Source organism: Manacus vitellinus, unplaced genomic scaffold (genome assembly GCF_001715985.3).
Source record: "Manacus vitellinus isolate BGI_N305 unplaced genomic scaffold, ASM171598v3 scaffold_3_pilon, whole genome shotgun sequence".
Classification (NCBI taxonomy): Eukaryota; Metazoa; Chordata; class Aves; order Passeriformes; family Pipridae; genus Manacus; species Manacus vitellinus.
This window is the reverse complement of record NW_021940535.1, coordinates 8,182,244-8,206,844: the sequence shown is the minus strand read 5'-3', so window position 1 is coordinate 8,206,844 and position 24,601 is coordinate 8,182,244. Positions and strand designations below refer to the sequence as shown.

The 24,601-nt window shown below is 41.8% G+C and overlaps 1 protein-coding gene across 1 annotated transcript in view; it reads right to left on the bottom strand.

The window, feature by feature from the left end:
• The window catches only part of AOAH (acyloxyacyl hydrolase), an 84,083-nt gene extending 59,956 nt beyond the window's left edge, over window positions 1-24,127 (bottom strand). The window contains exons 1-5 of the mRNA XM_018075724.2: window positions 23,834-24,127; window positions 23,291-23,445; window positions 9,587-9,682; window positions 4,560-4,620; window positions 3,365-3,464 (exon numbers count right to left, since the gene is read on the bottom strand). Of these exons, the coding sequence (XP_017931213.1) occupies window positions 3,365-3,464; window positions 4,560-4,620; window positions 9,587-9,682; window positions 23,291-23,445; window positions 23,834-23,958 (537 nt within the window). The 5' untranslated portion in view covers window positions 23,959-24,127. The remainder of the gene's footprint in view (window positions 1-3,364; window positions 3,465-4,559; window positions 4,621-9,586; window positions 9,683-23,290; window positions 23,446-23,833) is intronic.
• Between the last annotated feature and the right edge of the window lie 474 nt (window positions 24,128-24,601).

The window sequence follows — 24,601 nt, the reverse complement described above, 5'->3', positions numbered from 1 at the left end:
AATTAAAGTATTGCCATTTAACTGAACAGGCCAGCCAGCTTAAAGCAATCTAGAGACAAGCTGAGAGTAATCTCCTGCAAACCTGTTTGCTCCCAGGGCCAGAAGGAAAACTTGGTAGGCAGTGCCTAAAACCCTTCACCCTATTTCAGGCCTTTTTGCTCACTAGAGGAACACCACTGTATTACATGACCTAGTGCAGAGAGTCTTCCACCATATGAGCAGATAAATATTTTTGGCTAAAACATTATCCAGTCAACCTAAACCACCTGTCTTGGATGCCTGTACCACTGTCAGCATTTTGGAATGATCCTGCAGCCCATATTAGAATATCTGCTGTTGATGTGGCTTAAACCACAAGACATATTACAGACGTAACTTAAAACACATTAAAGCAGCTTTAGATACTGTCTAGTATTCGGCTACCTTTACTAAACCTACACTTTTGATCTGCCCTGTTTGTTTGTCTCTTTACTTGAAAGAGTCCCCAGTGTTGCCACCCTCCTACTTAAGGGTAGAGGAGAACCTCTCACTGGGCAAGAAACATGCAGTGGGAAAGCCTATGCATGCAAAACTACCTGCACTTCCATCCCTGACCCTCTATGAGCCACTGGAGGCAAGAAGGGGCTCACAGGACCCCGGTACAAGTGACATCTGATCACACAGCCACACTGGTGATCCAGGAGCCACAAAAGCTTCTTCCGTTTTTCCCCACCAACATCAGGGGTCTGGTCCTGAAACTGCCCACCAGCAGAGCAGCCCACCTTGCCCAAGACCCCAGGGGGACACCGCAACAGAGCTGCCTTTGCCCCGGTTGGATGCTCTCCTCCTCCAGCTCTGCGCTGAGAGCACTGAGCTCTGTGTGAACGGAGCAATATTTTTTATTTATAATTACAGCAAAGTCTCCTAGAATAATCACAGAGTGCTAATGGCTTCAGGCAGCTTGGCAAAAAAAAAAATTAATTTGGGCTAATTTGTCAGACACCAGGGAAGTATATAGTATGATGCACGTATCATTTACATGGCCTGTAATATCTCCAGTAAGTAGTTTGCAGAGCCACTGAAGCAGAGGCCCTTCCTTCCTCAAGACACAGAATGTCACTAAAACAACACCACAGAAGCAGAAAAAAATAAAGTACTGACTGAAAAATCAGCTACACATTGATATTTTCCACCTTAAAGGCAATTAAAACCTGAAAATTATACTGCCTTACGAGGACAGGTAACTATTTATTTTATTCCCTTTGCCAGTACAAATATGATACTAATTCTGGGAAAATGGGCATCCAAAAGCCTAAATGAACAAGCAAAGTACCTGAAAATCAATAGAGTTGAACAGAACAGTCATTAGTATTAAAGTCTTGTTCAAACACTCGGCAGGGGACTGCACCAACATTTACAGGCTCATAAAACTGAAGTGATCAATCAAATTACAAATGACGGAAGGAAATGTGAGGTAAACTGTATTTTATGCATCTGTCTCTCTGATTGTATATTAATTTTTTTCACCCAAAATTCATCTTTACTCAGTCTGTCTTGTCACAGTTACTGTGGGCAATTTATCAACCACTTGAGCATGAACTTGAAGCACTGCTCTTCTCCTCCCATCTCCTCATGCTGTCTCAGGGCACCAGGAGAGCCAAAAAAAAAAAAAGGGCACAGTCAGTGTAAAAAAATTGGTTTTGTTGGCACCATTCCCTTATTCCCTGATGAGAAACAAATACACCTTGACAGAAAGGGATCTAACTACCACTTGGAAGGGGAGAGGGTTTGCATGAGCCACTCACTTGAAGGATATTCTCCAGGCCACGCAAACAAGAGTCTAAATTTTGTTTTAAAAAACCAACCAGAAACCCAACATGTTCAGTGGTTTTCCTTGCAGAAAGTGCACTCACTGAAGCTGTCGCTGGAAGGAGTCAACACCTCAGTGCTACACTTGCTCTGAGAGATGGGTAAGAGCTAACCAAAGATCCTTTCCCTTCTGGTTGATTGACAAAGAATTGCAAGACAGGTGTTATAACTTCTTCACAGAAGTCACCTTGATTTAAACAGCCCCTCTCTCCAGACTTGTTAGCCTGGCTCTCTGTGTGGCCATGGAGACTCCATCCCTCTCTTAAAGTGTGGTTCATTGTCTGCATCTTTCACTTCAAGAGGCACCTTGCACTTCTGACATTCAGCTCAAGATGCGAGATTTCTCATAGAATCTATCTGATGAAATTTGGGTAACATCCTGTTTGAGTCGAGTGAGTGTGGACCCTCTGCTGTTTCCAGTCTTCTTTTACCCCTGCCTGGTTGAACACCCATATATCTCTATGTTGGCATATCATGGAGCATAGTAATCATATGGGATGCACACGTGCTATAAAACAAATGTTACTGCCATTCTTGGAAGGCAAATGTTTCTCCAGATCTTAATATTGCCAGAACTAAACCCATCATGGAGAGGAATCACAGCTCATCGAAGCCCATAAAAAGACACTGACTGATTTCAATGACTGTTGGATTAGACCCTGTGTGAAACATCAAACAAACAAACCTTTAGGAATCAAACATGCCTTTCTCCATCCAGACGCAGGGAAAAGATTTACAAAAATAGGTACCTAAGTGAGTGTCTTGCTTTTCAACACTGCCAAACAACCACCATCACTTGCAGGTTTTAGTGTGACTGGACATGCACGATAACTGGGAAGAAAAGAACCCCACAAACAAAAGAATCCCAAACCAAACAGTATATGTTTAGACACCTATGCAGATATGTATGTGTACGAGTGTAAAAGGTCTAGGACATGCAATCAAGGACATGCAAGTGTCGTAGCAAGTAACTGTACATCAAAGAAGTGGTGGTAATTAAATATGTTTTCAGCCTGAGGCAAAAGATTATGCGCATTAGCTTAAACCTCTTGCACTGCAGACTACTCCAAGTCTAATAGCCCTGCATTTGCAGCAGGTAACTTGTGCCTACACAGGCTGTCACTGCAGATCAGGCAGTGTGGGGATCACTTGTCATGCCGTGGTAATGCAGTGGTATATATGAACCTCAGCTGAATTTCTGGTTTGGGGTTATTTTACTGCTTAACAATGAAGTCCAGAGAAAGAGATATTTTATTTTCTCTACTCTTCTTCTCTGATCCAGACTGGTACAAGAGAATTTGGCCCTGTGACTCTCATGCTACAACAATTCTGTTGAGGATAGTCCACACCACTAATGCGTGTTATGTACTTTTCATTCTAAAAGTGTTCACGCTCAAAATGTTGAAGTTTATTTCCTAGACAATGCACGTGCAGTGGAAGCCTCTGAACTGTTCAGTTCCAGCTTAAAAGATGTTCCACAATCAGTAGTTTTAAAAAAAGTGGCAAACCAACTCACCTTTGGAGGAGGATAGAGATGACAAAGCGGTTGTCCTGGATCCTGTTTACACAGCTTCAAGGAATGGCAAACCACATCAGCATTCATTTCCCTGGCTATGCTGGAGGAAATGGTGCATAAACAAAGACTATTATGTTCTTCTGGGTGCTTGAAAGTAGAAGCTATTTCCATGGGAAGCCAGATCTCCCCAACACTACACAATAATCTCAGCTCACTTCACTGTGGCCCATAATCACTGCTCAGTACAGTGTTGGGCTCTAATGATTTTCTGCCATGACATCCTACTCAGCATTTAAAATTGGATCCCAGGACTATGAAAAAACACCATGCTTTATACGCAGCACCTGAATCACATATATTGTGACTGTTCTAGTTTTTAAATCAATCATAAGTCTGACAAAGACAAAGGTTAATGCATACAGAATTTGGTACATATGAATGTTCAATCATTAACTCCACAAAATAACGAGAAATCCTTCAAAGATCCTTAACCTTTAATCACCAAGCATGAGTGCTAGAATTTTTTCTTTCTTTTTGGGATACATCTCTGGGCTAATCAGGAATTAAATGAAAATGTTTGATTATAGCACTTCTTAGTCCTGTAAACACTTTGCAGTCCCTTGACTAGTTTTAAAAACAAAAATAAAAACCCTAAGGAGGAGGAAGGTCTAGCAAAAGCTCAGTTAATTAAACTAAGAACTTTCAAAGACGAATAAAATGACCTACATTTTATTTTTTTAATCACTTACATTAAATAGTAGGCTTTCCCAAGAGTGTGAATCAAGGTCAGGGCCGAGAGCACGTAAGGGCTGATAATTAGAAAGTCTGATTAAAGGTAGAATGGAAAGCAAGAGCCAAGTAACATCAGCTTGATTCTATAGAATCTGTCTCACACACACAGGTTATTCAAATTCCTCCCTCAGCCAAATGAACTGAATTTCAAAAGGTAATTACATCAGGTGGGCCTGATCTGAGATTTAAATGGAATATCAAAATGGTTACTGGTGGCAGCCTGTGTTTATTCACTCAGGAATATCTGTGCCAAATGCCAAACCAGAATCGCTCTGAAGCACCTCTGCTTTAATAATAATAATGTGATTTCAGGAGTGAAATCCCTACGCTTCAATCTGACAGCACATCTGTACGTGTCAAGAACAAACTAAGCAAAAATCTGAGAGCACAGAGTGATACTTACAGTTCAGCTATGCGTGATCCATAAAGTTCAGCGAGTAAGTAACAGAAACCTTGCAGTTTTTCTAGAAAACATAATTTTTTTAAAGTAGTTGAACATAGTGAACTGGTTTTGCAGCAGTCAAAATGCAGCAGCAGTTAATTCATTAAGGTGAATGTTGATTTACTTTAGAGGAAGGCATGTGACTCTATGACCTCAGTGTAGCACCGAATTTTTAACCTTGCCTAAAACCCTTCTCTCACTTTAGGCAAGCCACATGATAAAGACTAGAATAGATAGTCAGCATTTGTTAAATGTTCTGAGTATGGTATCATGGAAAAGTCAAAAGAAATAATGTATGCCACAGCATGTCCTAAGAAGTTTAAACAAATAGCTCAGTAGGTTTGCAAGAAGAAAGAAAACAAATACGTAAATCAAAGAGCAGAGAGTGGTGTTGGGCTAGAACTGCCTGGGAGCTTCTTGATTTGAGAAAATAGGTTTTGTGTAGAGCAGGAGTTGTGCAAGAGTAACTGTATCCAAAGAAATATTTGACATTTTTTGTTTGGTTTTCTTTCATGGTCTGCAGATGTGTTCGTTTTTGGGATGCTGGCTTAGTTGATTTTCTTTAATCTGGGTGAAGCATACCCTCCATAAGACAGTTCATTAGTGATTTCTTTAAGGCACTGTTTTAAAAAAAAGGTGGTCCCTGCACCTGAGCAAAGACACTGTGGGAGAGATTGGGGTTTGAATCAAAAAAGGGCATGATGGTAGCACTGGTCTGACAGTTCCCATGAAGGAAAACTTCCTGTTTCTTGGCCTGAACAGGCTAGAGATGGTTAACTATGCAAAGGAGGTGTCAGCCTCGTTTCGGTAGGGTTAGTGTTGTGAAATGTCAAAAGATGCAGGTTCATGTAAGTACTGTGACAATAAACTTGCAGCTCCTCAAATTCCTGAGAGCTGTCATTTTTCTTTTGGACCTCCATTACTCAGACAGACTTGGGGAAGAAAGCACAGTGTGTCCTCATCTTTCCCAAAGAAAGGCATAGCAACCCCCAAAGGAGTCACTCCCCTCCAGCTCTGGGCTATATATTCAATTTTAACCAGCTGGACATGGCCAGGAGTCTGCTGCATACCAGGTGGGTAGGTTTGCTCCGAGGGGGGTACAAAACCTTGTGGTAGTGACTCCATTGGTGGGCATGGATGTGCTCTTTCTCCCACAGCTGCTCTCCTACCAGGACTGCAAGCACCTTGACTGGCAACCTGTGACTGCAAAAGGAGGACTGGGGCCAGAAAGGCATACCAGGGAACAAAGAGATAATTTTCCCAACACTCTCCTACTCATATGGTGTTGCAAGCAGCTTCTGTAACTATGATAGCTGATATTTCTTATCCCATGACAGGTGTTTTATTTCTATCAAGTTACTAGCTTAATTTCTTTACCTCCTTTGTCACATAACTCCTCTCTATTGGCTCTTTAGAAGCAATCTGCAAGTAAGAATTGGTCTCCTGACTAGAATTAGATTTTATTCTTGTTCACCTAAAAGGACATTGCAGACATCAATAACCCTGAGTTTGGTATCACAGCTGATTAGAATACCCTCTGATGAGGCTTGCCAGTGGGGCACCTGGTTCCCTATAGTAGCCTGCAGGCAAAGGTGGCTGGCTTCCCCAACACCTCCCTGACGCATCACAGATGATGGTCTCCTTGTGATTTTCCCAGACCAGCTGGTTTCCACGATGTTTCTGGCCCTGGAAGAGCCAGCTGGCTACTGTAACCTGTACTGGTGGCTCTGAGGAGAAAAGAATTTGGCTGCCCGCCAAGTCTGGGGACCTGATGTAAGGGTTTTGCTGGTCACACGGATTTCTAGGTGCTGGTTTCCTTATGCGTACAGGAAGCTTGACATGTAACTAGCCCATGGCATAACAAATGATGAGAGGTAAAAAGAATAGTAATAATGTTAAATTGTAGTTGAGCACATAGAGTCCTCTTGGAAGATTCAGATGCCATTCAGGCTTTAGCTTCCAGCAAAACAGACCAAAGCCACAGGCACTGTTTACAGGACTGCCCTAGGAGCCAGCCAGCCTGCATTCATGTGTTAACAAAGGTCCAGCTCTGATAAAACACAGGAGCAGAGGACATTGAAGAGAGGAATCTGTGAGGAAGAACCTGTGTAAGTCAGAAGGGAGGGACAGAAAAAGTGATGAATAACTGTGAACGTTCAGGGGCAAGAAAACGATGCCTCAGAGCTTTTTGGATTTTTTTCCTTTTGTAGATTTTAGAAGTACTTTTGTAGTAAATGTAGATTTTAATGTAGGTGTGTTATATCCCTTACCCTGTAGCATAATAGTTACACATACCCAACTCTGTTACCGCATTTCATATCAATCCCTCTAAATTCTGTTAATGTGTTTAGTCTTCTTTTCAAGGTAGAATTGTAGAAAAGCACTCTAGGCCTGGACCAGAAGATATCACACAGACACAGCAACCTTCAAGCCCAGAACTTTGGAGTAGCTCCAAGGACTATACACGCTGTGAAGAAGATGAAGATGAGGAAGAAGGGGTCCCAAACATCCCCAGACCTAATTCCCAAAGGGGTGTGTCAGTGGGCAGAACTGGGCAGAACCAGGAGTGGACAGATCTGGGATTGAATGGACCTTATTATAAAATCATACAACCACTGCTCTGGGTGTGGGCATGTCACGTGTATTCCCCTGCCCTGAGGCCTAATTAAAGGACCCACTCTTTTTATCTTATCTTGTACACTAAATTGGCCTGGAGTCTTTTTCTTCACAGTCTCTTAAGGCAAAAAAAGAGCTTAAACCAAATTAAATGCTGGAAAATTTAGAGAAAATATAGAGTGTACTTGCTTTTGCCCTGTTTTGCATAAAAGAGATCCCCTAAAGTGCCTTATTCTCACGTAAGAACAATCTGGAAGGTTTTCCTCTATATCTTGATAGTCCTAGAAACACAGATTCTGGCTGAATGCCAGAGGATAAATATTTGCAAGAAAGATGCTGTTATCCTGTTGCCATTTGCACTTGAGCTCTGAGGTGTTTACACAGCAGTGGCCAACACAGAGGCAGAGCATGACTCAGAGCCAATGGTGAAGGCAAAGGGTGTCAAAGCACATTTCAGGTATCAGACACCTCAATTTCATCAAGCAGTCAGTCAGTATCCAGGTAAACACATATTCTTGCTAACATCTCTTAACACTGTAAATACTGCATGTTCTCCCAGACCTGGCCTTTGCGTCTGCTCAAGAGCCTTCTTCACTGGTGACATTACTAGTCTTATTTTCATAGTTTTACTGGCCACATTGCTTGAATCACACATATTGCAAATATTTCCATACAAATGAGGATGTGGTTCCATTTTCTACATAGCCTAGGGGATTAAGTGGGATTGACAGGTACTGAAAATTTTACTATCTTTTTCTCTGTCTTTTGTTCTTGAACATCATATAACTTTACTGAAGGCTTCTAATCAGAATTATAGGAGGTCCTTAAAAAAAACCACATGAATTCTTATTCCCTTTTTGGCCCTAGGAAAAACCCCACTGCCATTAATTTGTTGCTGTTATTCTTGCAATCGATTATAGGCATGCACATAATAATGAATTGCTTCTATAAATGAAATGCATGACCTGCTTTAGTAGGTTTGCTCCTCATGAGCACCCAAAGCTTTTCTACTGTTTCAAGCAGCAAGAAGAAGCTGTTAATTCCTGCTGGCCTGCAGTGTTCACCCCCCAGGAGAGGATAAAGTGGGTTACACTGTAGCTCACACACAATCTATAGGATTTTTCATTCCTTTCAAGTTCAGGGTCAGTTATTTTCTATTGGGTGTATCCATGCATCTCATAGAAGGTAACTGGATTATATAGATTTAACTAAAGGGATAATAGGATTTTATATGTGTAAAGAATGGCAGCTGAAAAGAAATATCTTGACATGTCAGCAGAACAAGGTCCACTGAGCGAATCGTGAACACAGAGCTAGTATGTCATAATTTAAAGAAGAAAATTGTATTTTAATAGCAGGATCAGTGTTTGTAATTGTAACTTCGTGGTTATGTGCCTGTAATTTAAAACACTGAGGATATGACTTATGGAATAGAAATCAGATAAGCGTCATTCTATCAATGAATGAATCCTAGCAATTAGCTCCCTGCCCCATTCCACATCAGGAAATCCTCACTTGGAAAGGAGGAAATTAATATTCTACACATATCTCCTAACTAGGGTTTATGGAGCAAGATGGTTTCTCAGAGATATAATTCGTGAAGTCCTATAAAAATTACTTTTTAATGAAGAATCCTAAGCCATCTTTTTTACATTCATAATGTTAAAAAGATATCATGAATGTGAGATCTAGTTACTTAAATAGTTATAGGATTGGTCTGTGAGGCACAAAGCTATTGTGGCATTCAAACTGCTCTCTATTTAGGAGTGTGCATGTGGACAGCTAAGCTCCTTTGGGCAGACAAAATAAGGGGCAGAAAAACGGGACTCTTACATATAATCATATGGAATAGCTATTGCTTTTGAAATTTGTATCACCAGTTACATTTCAATAGCTTTTCTGCGCATACCAAATCCTCACATCACATCTGTCAACTTGATCTCATTTTTAAAATTTTGCAATAGCAGCTTCCTATATCCACTGCAAACATTTTCAGCTTCACAGTTGCTATGAAGACCCTTATCAACAAGATGAGTAGTCGGGCATACAGTGAGTCTATTCTTAAGCAGCTAACAAAGAGACAAAGGGGAGAAAAAGAAAGGAAAGGGGTCTGCATATGTTGGTGCTCAGATATGTGTGGGCTTAATACAGCCCCATATATTCTAACTTTGGGACAAAATCCCGTCCCTGAAACGAAGCAAAGCCACGCCACTGACTTTCCTGTAAATAGCAACTTTCTATCTCCTAGCTACATATGTTTGAGATGCTGCACGAGAAGTGGATAAAGTTTTTTCAGACTTCACATGAGAATTTTTAATTAACAGAGAAATACAGCAGCACCAGCATAACATGGCACATTACTTGGTACTTACCAGGTATGTAGTTGCACAGTCTCTCCACGGCTGCCTTTACTGTACTGTTGTGCCATTGTGCAAGTTGTTCAATTACAGACACCACAAGCACGCATCCTTCAAACAAACAAACAAACAAAAAGAGTGAATACGGTTGTCTGTGAGGTGTGACGAAGTGCCCCGTGCCACAGAAATATTTCAGGCATCATTGGGCATTTTATTTCTTGAAATGCTCCATGGCAGATAAATGTTCAAGAAGAAAAATATCTGTGAATTCCTGTCTTGATTCAAACCCTGTAAGTTATTACAGGGAGGATGTGGATGCCAGGGGAACACATAGAACAGCCTGACTTTTACTATATAGTGCTCCTGGAAAAATTACTCCATTCTTTCAAGGCTGAAAATCAAGGAGTCAGGGGGATAGCCACTGTTACGACTGCCTGCTTGGCCACCTGCTTTCTCGTTATTTCTCACAAGAAAAAAGTCACAGGTCTGTACTTGATAGGACTTTTATACCTCTCCACACAAGCCACAGAGAGAGACACCAAACCTGGAAAACAAACGGTTGTGATGACCTACAGAAGAGACATCACACCGCAGATGTGTGTTCTGACCATGACCAAAGCATCCATGGCATCGTTTCTTCACAGACTTTACTCTGAAGCTCAGCAGTGCTCAGTACACACACAGGGTTGCTGGTCCCATTTGTTAAAGACAAAATGTCTTCAGAGTTCATTCTGTGGTTGGAAAGAAACCACTTCCTTTGACCTATAAAGCTGGTTATTTCTCATCACTAATCTGGGTGTGAACAGGGCTACAGCCTAGTTGCTTCTTGGACTTCCTGTGGCTGAGACTCACAAAATTGTACACTAGTGAAGCATTTCTTGAGATGTGTAGCACTTTTCCTGCTGTTTTGGGGATGAAGTAGGTTCAATGTGATCCTCACTCAACAGCCATTCAAAATCCACATGATGAGCATTCATTTCAAATCAATTTTAAATTGCTGTAAGTCAACATTGTGCTTTCTCTGCAGTGGCTTCATTGTTTTATGAGGAACACAGCTTTGGTGATGCAAAGTCTTCCCACTGTAGTCAGACCTGGCAGCCAGAGTGAAGTCCCTGCCTAGGCTCAGAGCCTGAAAGGAGAAAGAAAGGAGGGTATCCCAGGCAGACAGTAGACAAGGAGCCAGGATGCCAGTTTCCAGCAGCCTGGATAAAGATTTCTCTTTGAGATCCCTGTAGCTGAACCGTACTTCCTCTCCTCTTCAAGAAATCCAAGCTCTCAGACTTGCTCTGACACAGTCTAGAAATGGAGGTGAGCTGCAGCAATTTGATGTGGCTGCAGATTCACCTTTTTCTGAAGCTCGAGAGCTTTAATGTTCAGGTTTTCAGACTGGCACAACTCTTCAAAGTGAGCTTTAAATTCCACCCAAGCACCTATGCGCTATTAAATCAAAGTGCTGTTTTTCAACATAAATAACTTTGATGCTTCTATGGATCAAGTAGCAAGTAAAAGAGGAGGTAGTACAATTGGAACTTGCTGTAAGGCCAGTATTTTGAGTCTTCTATTACTTCTTCTACTCCAAATACAGTAATCCAGTGGAAATTACAGTGAACTTGTCACCTCTTTTGCACGGATAAAAGCCCACTTCTCCATACTTATTAAATAAAATGCTCACTCAAGATCTTCTGCAGAATGATTTATAGAGCATGCTAAGAGCCATTACCTCTAGTCAGACTAAAAGGATTGGAGATTAAATGAAGACAGATACTACCAAGGAAAAAACCTAAAGCAGGACATTCTTCCCTCTCCTCCTCCCTCTTTCCCCTATCCTTCCAAATAACCAGAGGCTAGCTAGCCCAAGGAATTAACAGCTCATTAAAAACACAATAGCTCGTAAAGAAAAAAAAAAAGAGTAGAACAATAAAGACACAAACTAAAGTAAAGGGAACATCCAAGATGAAGGATAAAGCATGCTCCCGACTTGGGCTCAAAGAACACACCAGGGCCATTTGAACCAGATTTAACCACTAGCAGGTGCCTTATAACAGCCTTATCATAGAATCACAAAGTGTTTTGGGCTGGGTCGGACCTTCAAAATGCATCTAGTCCAAACCCTGCAATGAGCAGGAATAGCTTCAACTAGACCAAGTGGCTCAGAGTCCCATTCAACCTGACTCTGAATGTTGCCAGGGCTGGGGCATCCATCACGTCTCTGGGCAACCTGTGTCAGTGTTTTACCACCCTCATTGTAAAAAACTCCTTCCTTATATCTAATCTAACCAAAACCTATTTTAGTTTAAAACCATTACCCCTGAGACAGAAAATAGACCCTGGGTCCTTTGCTGGGGTAGCATGCGCACAGCCATGCCAGACTGATCCATCCTTTAGCACAGAGATGGCAGTGCACATCCTCAAGACACACTGTAACACATCTAAAAGGCATTACATAGCTTAGTTCTTATGAAACTATATTATTAACATACATGTGCAACCTGCAGACAACAAAAAACTACCCTTCCCCTGACTTCTGTGTTTTATTTATGAGGATAGAAGCTCAGAAAACTACCTAAACTACCTTTTGTGTTTTGATCACAAAAACACACATTCTTTCTATGCCTTCCTTTCTACTCATACCGAGGTCAGGCGTTCATCTAACAATCTTGATGTCTAGAAGTCAAAAAGACAAAAAGGAGTCCAAGAAGAAAGACAGGAAAGAGCTATCCCTCTGATATTTTCTGAGGTGCACAGCTTTTGTTTTTTTTTCTCATTCTTTTGCACCACGAGCTTGAGGAATCCACAGAATCATAGAACTGTTTAGGTTGGAGCTGACAATCTCACCTACTGCAGCAGAGAGAAGTGTCTCTCATTTTGCCTGTGCTGTGTAATGCAGTGCTCCTGCACTTCCATTCGGGGTCTGCAGAAAAAGGGGCTTATGGACAAACAGCTCAACATCCGAAGAGTTGGGCTGAGAATAAAAATACCCTTGGTGCTTCCATTTTCTGTGCTATACAAGACACTGAAGATGTGAGTTTCTATCTCATGTTTGTCAAAGTACCACAGAGGGAGTGAGAAACAAAAAAGCTATTTTTGGTTCAGCTCTGCCAAACAGAAATAGAATTCTTAACCACAAACACAATCATGTGGGTAACACTACTCTAGGAGCAGTCTCCTGGCAATTAAATGAAAATTTTTTCAATCGATTAAGTCAGATAGACACCTTTGTGTCTATTGAACCAGGCCTGAAGGGAAATCTGCTTCACACGAGGATTAACAGAGCCATCACTGAGTTTGTGCAGTACTTAATGCAGTACCTCAGGCTACTAGAAGCTATATGAATATAAATAACAATAATAATAGCCTGACTACTAGGGAAAAACCCACAGAGCTGAACTTCAGAATGTTTGCTCTCATAAACTTGTTTTCACTATCACAGAGAGGATGTTTCTGTTCACGCTGTTATACTCTCCCCACCTCAGGCACCCACAGACCACACCTTGATTATTCAAATGCTCTCCCAGTCAAATGCATTTATTCCAGGCAAAATGCTTACTTTGTGGGACAAGCTGATAAAGAAAGTCTTGACTGATTTTAAAAAGGGTCTGCAGTTCTAGTTGGGGACATCATCAGGCATCGCGGCTGAAGTCTCTGGACCTGAATTTGGGTAGTCCTCCTGCCCTCCGGTGGGAAAGGTGCTCCCCAGGAACACATGCCATCAACACAAGCCATTGGCTCATCTGCTCTGTTTTCCCTATCGACCAGGTCTTTTATCAACTGCCCTTGGCCCACCTCTCTTTACTCCTTGTGGTCTGCTGACATCTCTTATCACCTTGCTATGAGCTCTGCCAAAGACCTTCATTTAGAGTGATGCCATTTGGAGAAGCTTTTGGGTTGGAGATTGTAAATTACTTGGGGAAAAAGACTGAACTGTGCAGAGGGAGAAGGAATGTCTAGGGGTCACTATGGTCTGGGGAGCCTAACCCACCTAGACTCCCCATTTTTTTTTTTTTGTAAAAACATGCCACCCCAGTAATTCAGATTTATCCTCTGGGAGAACCTATCTCTGGTGATGGGCTAAACTTCAAGAGGTTAGTGTTTACAAATTCAAGATAATCCAGACTATCCTCACTCCTACTACAAACCTGCTCTCCTTTTAATCCAATATATTATCTTCCTCTGAATTTAGTGTCAGGAAAAGAAATGGTAAGCAGTTATCCTAGTCTTAATTGGGTCTTAATTTTGCTGGTCAAAAATGCAAAATAATTAGTTAGCTAAAAAGGGCAAGGGGAAATCAGATATCTTCAACTGTAGAAATTTAACTGATTTAATTACTTATGATATGTGCACTAATACAAACTTTTAAGTGTTCTGGCATCAGTAGAAAAGTATGTCCTGATCTGGTCAGTCATTAGCAACTATTGCTTGCTTTTAATTTACTTGCTATTTAGATGTGATTTATCTCTCATCATGAGCTGGGTGCATATAAGCCAATGTAAATAGGCTTCATCATTAAAAAAGCTCTAATTTTTTTTTATAGTTGCATAAGATTTTCTTTAGTAACAAGTTTCAACAAATTGACTCTGCTATCTCACTTCAATAATAGGTTTCAATACCCTGACAGGCTGAAGAATGTTTTCTCTGGAAGAACTTCATTGCCATTAAAATACCTGCCAGCCATTAGAAACTAGACTCTGGTATTAATAAAATGCCTGTCTCTTTTAGCGATGGTTTGTGCCATCTGCTATTAATTTCTGAAGAGATAAGACAAGTCCATAACCATTTTGCTCTGCAGCAGCAAGGTGAAAACTCACACATCAGGAAGTACTTCTCTCCATGTATTTGAAAGTAGTGTGTAATAATAAAATGACATTTCCAATAAGCTCAGGGAAAAAAAATCATACCCCAATAATAAAATCAAAGCTAGAGAAATTAATTTCTTAGCTGTGAAGCCTCTAGCAGTTTGAGCAGACTATTTAACTTAATCCACTTCTGCTGCACAAGTTTGAAAGGCTCTATAATTAGAATTATACCTAGGGATGTCAAAAAATGTCTGGATAGTGTAAGCTGCCTCTCTAAGTTTCAGATTTGTAGGTCTATTTGTCTGAGTAAAACTCTGTTAAATTGGATTTCTGGCACCTGACACATCCTCCTTTGCCATCCTTTGCTCACATTTCTGGGTACTGGACTTCTTTCTCACCTGTCCAGCCATATCACTGTTCCTTAGCCATAAATTAAACGCACCCACAGAGCAAAAGGAGGATATAAGTCCACAAAAGCAGCCTTGAACACAAATAACTCTCTGCAAACCCTGCCAGCCAGCTCACTCCCAGTGAAGCAGGAGCTGGAGCCTTGTTTGGTGAAGCGGCAAACCTTTGCCTCAAAAATCTGTCTGCAGCAGCCAGCCTCTGTGTAAATGAACCCATCTATCACATTCCTGGTTTTATACAGAAGATGAAGGCTTTCCCAAAACACGATCCTAAGCTCCAAAGCATCTCAAAGCCTACAGGTGAGGAGACCCAAGAGCCTGTCTACAAAAGGCAATATTGCTACTCCACATGCAGATGCTGTTATACAGGTATAAAATCTCCTCTTTCTAAATTCATGTAATCCAGTTCCAGTTCAACCTGGAAAAAGACATTCCTGTTTGAAATAAGAGCATTCACATGGGGAACTAGGAAGAAGTAAGGTTTTCTTCTCTGAGATGCGGACATCCATGTGGGTATTTTTGATGCAGGCAGACCATGCAAAGTTACAATACAGGAATGCTTTCTTTTTCATAGAATTATAGAATGGTTTGGGTTGGAAGGGACCTCAAAGATCATCTAGTTATCCATCCCATGGGTAGGGACACCTTCCACTAGATCAGGTTGCTCAAAGCCCCATTCAGCCTGGCCTTTAACAGTGCCAGGGTTGGGACATCCAGAGCTTCTCAAGGGCAACCTGTTCCAGCATCTCACTCATTATATATTCCTTTCCTAATAGTTCCCAATACCCATTTTGCCTTCTTGCACTGCTTCTCAGCACTGAGCTGATACTTTCAAAGAACAGCCCTTTATAACCTCAAGATTTCACTCCAGCATGGAAATATTCAGCTCAAATGACTTAACTGTATATGCAAAGTTAGGACAGTTTTCTTACAGCCAGAAGATTCGTTTCTTTGAAAGGTAATTTAGAAATGGATCTGAGTGATAGTCTTTTAACTCAGATTTTGTTTCCTATTTCATTTACAGTGCCAATGCATTTTACAGAGATATTGAAATGATGGAATATAATTAGAGGTATCCATTCAAACGTATTGGCATATATGAGACCCTTTTGCCCTTAATTTGCTAAGCGTTATAAAATATCCTGGAAATACTAAATGATACACTATTAACAAACCTGTCACTGGGTATTAAATTACATATAGTATATTGGCTAAAGATATTTTTAAAATATTAATAGCAATATAACAGTATTTTGAGTACATTTGTAACAAAATCAGTAACAAAACCAGCAAACCCTGGAATACCAGTTATCATTTCTGTTGCACGTGCAGTAGCAGTGAGCCACCTCAGACACCCTAACTTTAGAGCCCTATTCATTCACTACTGTTTTCTTAAGACACCCAATAAGGACTCTGATAGAGCTATGGCAGTGCCAAAAATTCAGTTTCCATCTAGTGGAAGACACTAGTACCATACTTGCCAACCAAACGTATTCCAAATGTTTCCTATATTACACTTTAAAGAGCCCTATTTAAAAAAATCTGTAACCCCAGGCATTTCCAATAGAAATGTTTTCTGTATTAATTAATAGGAAAAAAACCCCATGTTTGCATGTGTGCCGTGAGCATATTTATCTTTTCCAAATCAAGAAAGAATATTGAAAATTTACCGAAGCCCGATTGCTGGCAGGGGAAGTTAATGTGAATGGATAACTTCATCCTTGTCACAAAGGTTTGACCATTTTAAGACTCAGAATGCAGGAAACTTGTTTCAGATATACAGTTCCTAAAACCAGTAAAAGTGATTGCCTTAAACATAAGCAGAAGTTCTCTCTAAGGGTTAACATACGAACAAGAACGAGAGGCACACACGTGGCAATCAGCACCCAAATAGACCATCGATAAATAAAACTATTAAAGAAAACTTATACTGAAGGCAAGCATAAGTAATGTAAAATGTACATGACTACCCATATCTACAAATGCATACAGATGTGACTGTGTATTTACACACACATAGATGTAGATGTGTTGGTGTGCTGAGCATACCTTTTTATTGTGATCAATAGATATATTTACATTTTACAGTCATAAACTTTCAGTAAGAGTTGGGGTGATTCTGGAAATGATGTTTTTACTGAATAGTAGCTTTAGTATCTCTACTGTATTTACTACTCCCATGTCTGTTCTTTCCTATCTAAAGTATAAACCTAGGAAAAAAATGTTATGATCAAATTTAGTATTTCTTGTTGACTAACAGGCCAAATTTTGCCACTCAGTAAACTGAGCAATGTCGGTGAACTGAACAGAGGTGCTGTGGCTTGGCAGTGGTTTAGCTGTAATCAAAGTCAATTCCCAGCCTTTCAGAGTAAAATACATTGTGGTGCTACACTGATATTGGGTATGGCCTTTTTACAGAACTCATTGAGCTGTAAATTATACGTTCTGTCATGGTGCCTCCCCAGACAATATGTGCACAGCCACTTTGTCTGAGCACAGTTGCTAAAAGCCTCCAACTCCATTTGGCATGTTCCATTGTGTGAAGTTATCAGGAGCTCCAGACACCACCAATCCTGCTGCCACTCTGCGGGGCATATTTCATCCCTGCACTCATGCACAGCTAGACGGAGGCAAACTGTTGAGGACAATGACAACCAAGCAAATCAACACAGGTAGAGGTCAGCGTTTTACACTGCTGGTAGCTCGGAAACATCTGTTCTTTAATGTAATCAGAGCTGAAAATATGTTTCAAAAACATGCTTCTTCATACACTAGGAATTATGTGGTCCTGGATGAATGGAAGTGCTGACCTGCAAAGGTTGTGAGAATGGCATTATATTGAGCACAAAGATGGGGAAATTTGCTTCCCTGGCTGCTGACCCACAGGATCTCTGCTCACTAGCAAAGAAGATGGACAGCGTTGCTGTCTGGTTGTATTGAGTGCTCCCTGACTAATCACCACACTCCAAAAAGGGCAACCAAAGTTAATGGTCAATAGAGCAGGGCAGTCGACTTCTGGGAAGAAAACAAATAAATGCTGCTATTTGCAAATGGTTCTCGCAGTCACAGCACCGAACCCCCGAAACACTGAAAGAAGTCCTCTTACACAACCTGTGCTCTAGCAGTTGATCTGTGCCATCTAGGCCATTCTAAAGGGACAGGCTAGACACAGTCTGCAAAAATCTCTAATGAGGTCTTCTACAGATTTCTCAGGAACTAACGACTGTGCTCACTTATTACTGACCTTAGAAAATCTTCTTCCTAACCCAAATGTCCCCACTGGTACCCATTTCTGTTATTTCTTGCCACAGCTGTTATGAACCTTGAGAACGGATCACCCTTTTAATGTTTTCAAGGACAGACATGTTTTTCTCAAGTTTGTCTTCTCTAGACTAATTAACTCTAATTTATTCACTCGTTCTTTATAGCTTATGCTTGTTTTTCTCTGAAACCTCCTGTCACTCTGCATCATTCTTGATGCACAGCCCCAAAAGGCAAGGCAGAAATTCCTCTGAGCTTTGTCAATGCTGAGAAAGGTAACGGGTTACTTCACATCTTGCAAGCTATCTTCTGTTCTCGCGTCTTGGTGCTCGGCACATGTGTGTGCTTCATGACAGCATGCCAACATTGTGCCACCACAAACCCAGATGATCTTCCCTAGGGATGCTACCCAGCTGGTTTGATCTCATCTGCTACATGGACTATTTCTACTGAAGTGCCTTCAACATTCCCATATTGAAATAACCTTTTCAAGTGCAAGTACTCCAAGTTGTCAAGATTGTTTTAATTTAATTCGGCCCTTCATTGTACTTGCAAACAATTTCAGCCATATATGAGCTGCTAATTTAATAGCACAAATTTCATTATCTTGACTAGTGAAAATATGGAAAGAGAAGTCCAAGAAAGACGTAATTTTGTATATCCTTTTGCTTAGGGAGTGAGCCACTTGTAATTACTCTCTAAACAAGGCTACCCATCAGTTTTGTCCTGCCCTGTAGAAGCTTAATCGATGCCACATGTCTCAGTCGTAAGATTAGTGCTGAGGTAGTGCCAAAAGTCTTACTAGAGTCCAGCTATAATATCTACTGCTTCCTCTGTGTCTACACACCATTATACCATTGGCAAAGAAAATTAGATTGATCTGACATTATTTTTGAAAGGTGCTTTTAAAATGTTTTATAAACTATTTCATGATTTTTCTAGGAATTGATGCTTAAGTGACTAATCTACCATTCCCCAAATTTCTTCTTCACTACGTTGCAGAGAGATGAATACAGCAGTTCCCTTCTGTCTTTCAGTGTCTCCCTCAGTTTCTGCGTCCTCCAGGACAGCTTCTGCCTTTCCTGAGGTTGCTTCAGACACCTCTGGATGAAGTCAACTTTGCTAGAGAACAGAACAATTTGCAAAAACCCCGAAAGGGCTCTGCTGTAATTTAGGGTGGTAGGCAGTAGGGAATAAAAACTTTCAAAATTAGAAGAAAAATTTTAAGAAATGTAGAAAAATAAAGAACATGATCTCAGGTATGATGAAACATTAACACCAGTGTCAGCAGTTACCAGTGTTATTGTACTGTCTTTGGGTACCCTAACATTAAGTAAAACTTTGCTTGCCCTGTGAAATGGGCAGTTTTTCCTCATTTAACAGATGGGAAAGTCAGAGACCTCAGTATCTGAAGTGTTCATTCATGCTTAGTTTTTAAGAGAAAAATACACAGAATCTCTTTCTCAGGATGCCACGCTGAAACTGTCAGGCTGCACTCAGCAAAAGGATTTCTCATCCTGAATAAACCTCTTAAGCCATACTACCCATTAGTAACAAACAGAAAGGAAAGCCAGACCCAGCATCCAAAACAGTGCACAGAGCAAATCTCACTGCATTTACAGGAGATAAAACAGCTTCATGGGCTCTTGCAGTCCCTTCCAACTCGGCATATTCTGTGATTCTATGATTCTATGTAGAAAAAAATTACAAAAGCCCTTTTTTCTACCATAGGGAAAAACCAGAAGAACATATCACATGTTAAGTGTGCAAAAGGCCAAGAGGGAGGGCCTGAGCTGATTTCACACAAAAAGGGTGGCATTTTTCCAGCCTGGGGAGACAGGAAACACTGATGGAGAAAAGAGAATGTCACATGTTGGGAAAGTTTTTCTCGTGACAAGGCCAAAGGAAGACCATTTATTTGGTTGTGGTTAGAAACTGCTATAGACCAGTTATCTTAGAACTGCTTAGGTATACTGCATTTGATCCTGTGGCTGGGAGGATTACTGCTGGGTGCTTTTCCCCTCTTTGCCATAACTCTAAAAGGCAGCAGTACTAAACCCTTTTTTAGGTGGGAACACTACAGTTGCTTTATTTGCACACCATGTCAATTATAAAAAGACTTTCCCTGAATGAAGCAGCCATGTTTTTCAAGAAAATGCAGAAAAAAATGACATGACCTTTTTTACAGTTCCTGAGGATGATTAAAACTTTTGTCTAATGTTTTCTAATATGAGTTTGCTGCAAAAGAGTCACCTTTTTTAGACAAGTGACAATCTGAAAGCAGATGTGTTTTGACCAACCTCTCCCTATGAATTGTCTGAGTTGTTCAGCCTGCTGTGGCACCTCATCGGAGGCATGCCCTCCTCTCCCCCTGCCATATTCTGTATCAGCATACAGGTGCTGACACAAAATACATTTCCCAGGATCTGCTAAGGGCAGGGAAGCCCCTTGAAGCATCCAACTGCTTTGCCAGTATGACCAGAATATACTGGCGCAGATGGTGGTGCCTACCCAGGGAATGCCACTAGCAAGGAGAACAGAAGGAAGAAGCAACCAAGTTGTACCACATTTAACGGAGGTAGCAGAGCTGCACTTTGCTCTCCTGTCATATCATTTCTACATATTTCTTCAAGAAGTGTGATAATTTCAGTGGAAAGGATTAATGGGAAATATTTTTGTGGTTTTGTTACTGGAAGAGCATCCATTTTCTGGCAGGATTTGGCTACTAACACAGCAATCCCGGTCATGCAGGTGGTACACAGGAGTGATCAGAAATGACTATTCAATGTGAAGTTACCTCATTTCCCTCAGAAAACAGGGGCAGATAACTTTGAAAGATTAGATACCTGACCACACATTTAACTTGCATGAAAACCCCCATTTCTTCAATAAAATCTCCCATACATTTGGCAGCAGGCATTTCTCACATCAAAAATTAGGTTAGATATTAGGAAGAAATTCTTCACAGTGAGGGTGAGAGGGCATTGGAACAGGATGCCCCATCCCTGGCACTGTTCAAGGCCAGGTTGGATGTTGTTTTGAGCAACATGGTCTATAGGTCTATGGCAGGGGGGCTGGAACTATATGGTTTTTAAGGTCCCTTCCAACCCAAACCATTCCATGATTCTCTCTGATTCTATGAAAAATTCTGCCTTGATCTTTAAGGCCAAGAAGACACAGAGGAAGTTCTTATGGTTCTCTCCCATTACCTTCCAAGATGGCAAACCAGGGTCTGGGGTCGAGCTATTGGAAGGAAATCACAAGTTGATTTTGCTTAATTTCTGCTCCTGAGAGGGCTGATCACTGAATTAGATGCAAGAACTGACTTTATTCCTGCTCCAAGCCATGGCAAGCACAAACATCACTTTCTCTGTGCTTTCTCTTTCCTGCCTGATATAATGAAGGGACACAGTAAGTGTTTTCAAGTGTTTAGTTGAGAGAGCAGCTAATCAGTAAAAGCCCAGTGGCAGACATCTGGGCTAGCAGCCACCAGTCCTCCCTGCCAGGCCTGGCCCATGCGCTTTTAACACTTGCCACACTTTGTTTTTATCTTGCAGTTTACAGAGGTGGGGCACAGTCTGTTTTGGTCCTGAGTTGAGCTCACAAGGATGTTTTTAGCTGAAGGGACACTTCAGAGAGAGAAACTGGTGTGGAAGGCAGTGTTTTTCCTGTCCTCTTGCTGGAGACAAGAGCCAGGGACATGTTCAGTGATCCCAGCAATGGGGCTGATTCAGCTCTCATCCCTTTAGGAGGGAAAAAAGGACCTTGCATGAGGCAACTTCAATGTTATGTGCAGTGACTTTAGGAATTTAGAACTTTGCTAGATCAACAGGATGGAAAGGGCAGACAATGCTTACACCTAACATCTAAAAAACATTATTGTAAAGCGTTTAGTGTAGCGAATGAGCATGATCACTGACTTTCCTGTGTCATCAAAATGGTAGCACCCTAAAGATCTCACCATTAAACACCACTTCTCCCTCGCTCTGGCAGCTGCTCAGTCACAGCTTGCATGGCTGCCAGTCCAAAAAAGGCCAGTCCCTGACGGTCATTTCTGCTTTTCACCACTTGTTCTCATATTCCATCTGGTGGCTGAACCCCATCAGGGGCTGCACAAGCCTCACCACCCTGACTTCCACTTCGTTCCACTTTTGGTTCATCCTGCCTCCCTGGCACCAAAACTTTCAGGGGCACTGTGGATGGCTCAGAAGTGAGGTAAAAATCTGATTTTATCAAGCTTAGGAATATGATTTCTAATTATATTCCTTGAGCCATAGTGAAAAGAATTATTTCCTTCTGTAGGATGGAGGGTTGTGACAGGGTTTATGTTTACAGCACAAAACATGCCCCGGGGAAACTAAAAGAATCATGGAATTATTTAGGCTGGAAAAGACCTCTAAAATCAATGAGTCCAACTGAAGACAAAATAAAGCATTTGATTGTAATGCATAGGACATACCCAACATTTCACATTAGCACACATAAAAAATATAAGATCCCACATCTCTCTAGATATACAGAGTCTCATGACAAGGGCATTTCTGATGCAGAGATACCCACAGTTTAAACTGACTCCAGTGTTACCGGTCTTCCTTTGGGAATCAGCCAGCTGAGGATACCCCCAGCTACAGATCTTGTGGATATCACCACAGTCACCAAAGTCACACTAGAGGGGTGTTGCCAACTTGCCTCACTTTAGTACAGATCATGCAGATGCATGCATTCACAAAAAGGAAAGGAAATGTGAGGAAAGAGACTTTCCAACTTGGATGTTCAGAGATGATCATCCAGACCACAAAGGTGTCTGTCCCAAATATGGACCAACCACTCTTAAGAAGAGTTTCCAAGGCAATGAAGACAATGGGGAGACTCTGGGCAAGTCTGAAGGAAACTGTGCCTTCCTGCAGTTAAGCAAAATGCATTGTGAACCCTAACAAATACAAGGACCTCACAACATCCTGTTTCCATGTACCAGACCTACAGACATTAAAACCAGTTTTTTAGTTACCATTGCTCACAGAGCAAAACCATGAACTTTGGGAAGCAGCCACTGAAAAACAAAATCATAAAATAACTCCAGACCCCACAATGGCCTTGCAAAATCTTCAGTGACTGTTTCACCAAAGACTACAAGTGTTTTGCAGTACAGCTGTTGAAATAGATAAAGGAGCGATTTATGATGTGCACAGCAATTCTCAGCTCACCAGAGGAGTAACGAATGAACAAGTCCAGTAGGCAAACAAAACCTGGATACATACCAACGCAGGTCTGTCCTTTGTACAGCCCAATGGGGAGTGAAGGGGGTGGTGGTTCATTTTCATGGTGTAGAGGGGAGGAAGAGGCAGCCTTCAGCAGAAGCAAGAGCCAGAGGATGCAGAATAAATTAAGGAATGTTTGCCTAGGGCCCTTCATCCTAAGGAAGGAAAAACGGAAGAAATCAGGCAGGAAGGGAGCACGTGGACATGCTCAGAGAGCATCCTGCATTCCTACAGCTCGAGATGAAAGGAGACTTGCATGCCTCTGTAGCTGTAAGTGATACAGGGGCAGACACCCAGGTAGGCATACAGACATCTGCCCTCCCACAAGGTGCATGGAGGACCCCGCACTCCCACATCGCAGGTGCTCTCCCAACCCCTGCTCTTTGCACACCCCTCAGCTCCTCTCAGGCCCCACCACCCACTAAATCCAGCAGATCCCACACACCCAGGCACCCCATGACCAGACTGCGATGACCCTTTGGCCCGGGGCTGCTCTCCACGCCCCCACGCGACCCCGCTGCCCCATGTGTAGCTCTTCCCAACCTGCTGGCCTGGGAGGACCAAGAGAGTTGGATGAACAGCTCTGGCTCAGCGCTCCTGTGTCTCCTGCAGTAGCAGCGGATGAGTAACGACCTTGAACCGCAGTAGTTGCCGGAGCCACTCAGCATTAATAATGCAAGACACTCCCCTGAATAACTAGTGTTGCAAAAAGAAAAAAAAAGGAAACCAACTCCACAAACCCTTCCCCCCTGCACCGTTTCTCCTCTGCCCTCCTCCGCAGACTAGAAAAAAATATCTCTCCGGCTGCTTGTGTAAGATTTTAGACCAGGGTTTCCGTTTGGGAGGACTGGGTGTGAAAAATGAGAAGCTGCTCAAGCCAGAGCAGCAGGGGCAGAAGGGACGGGGCTGCCACGCTGGGGTTTTGCCAGGGTTTTAGTTCTGCTGGGACTGAGCCACGGGGATGGGAAACAGCTGCCAGTGTAAGGGCAGCACTGGGAGCTGAACCCCTGTTGTCATCAGCTTTGAGCACATTTGCTTGCAGCTCTCAGCTGCCTGCGAGGCTTGAGAAATCCCGAGCTGTTCCTACTTTGGCAGTCACAACAACCAAAGGTTTCCCTGACTCTCTTTTTTTTCCAATCCCTCAGATAAGGCAGAAACCAGTTGTTCTCCAGCCTGAAGCAAAAGCAGAGAGTGAAACATTTTTAAATAACGTTGCTTCAGAGCTGGAACAAGTCCATACAGCTACATTACAGACACTGTATGTCTTTTTGTATAACCCTGGGCAAGCCTCTTGCCCTCCCAGTGGGCCAT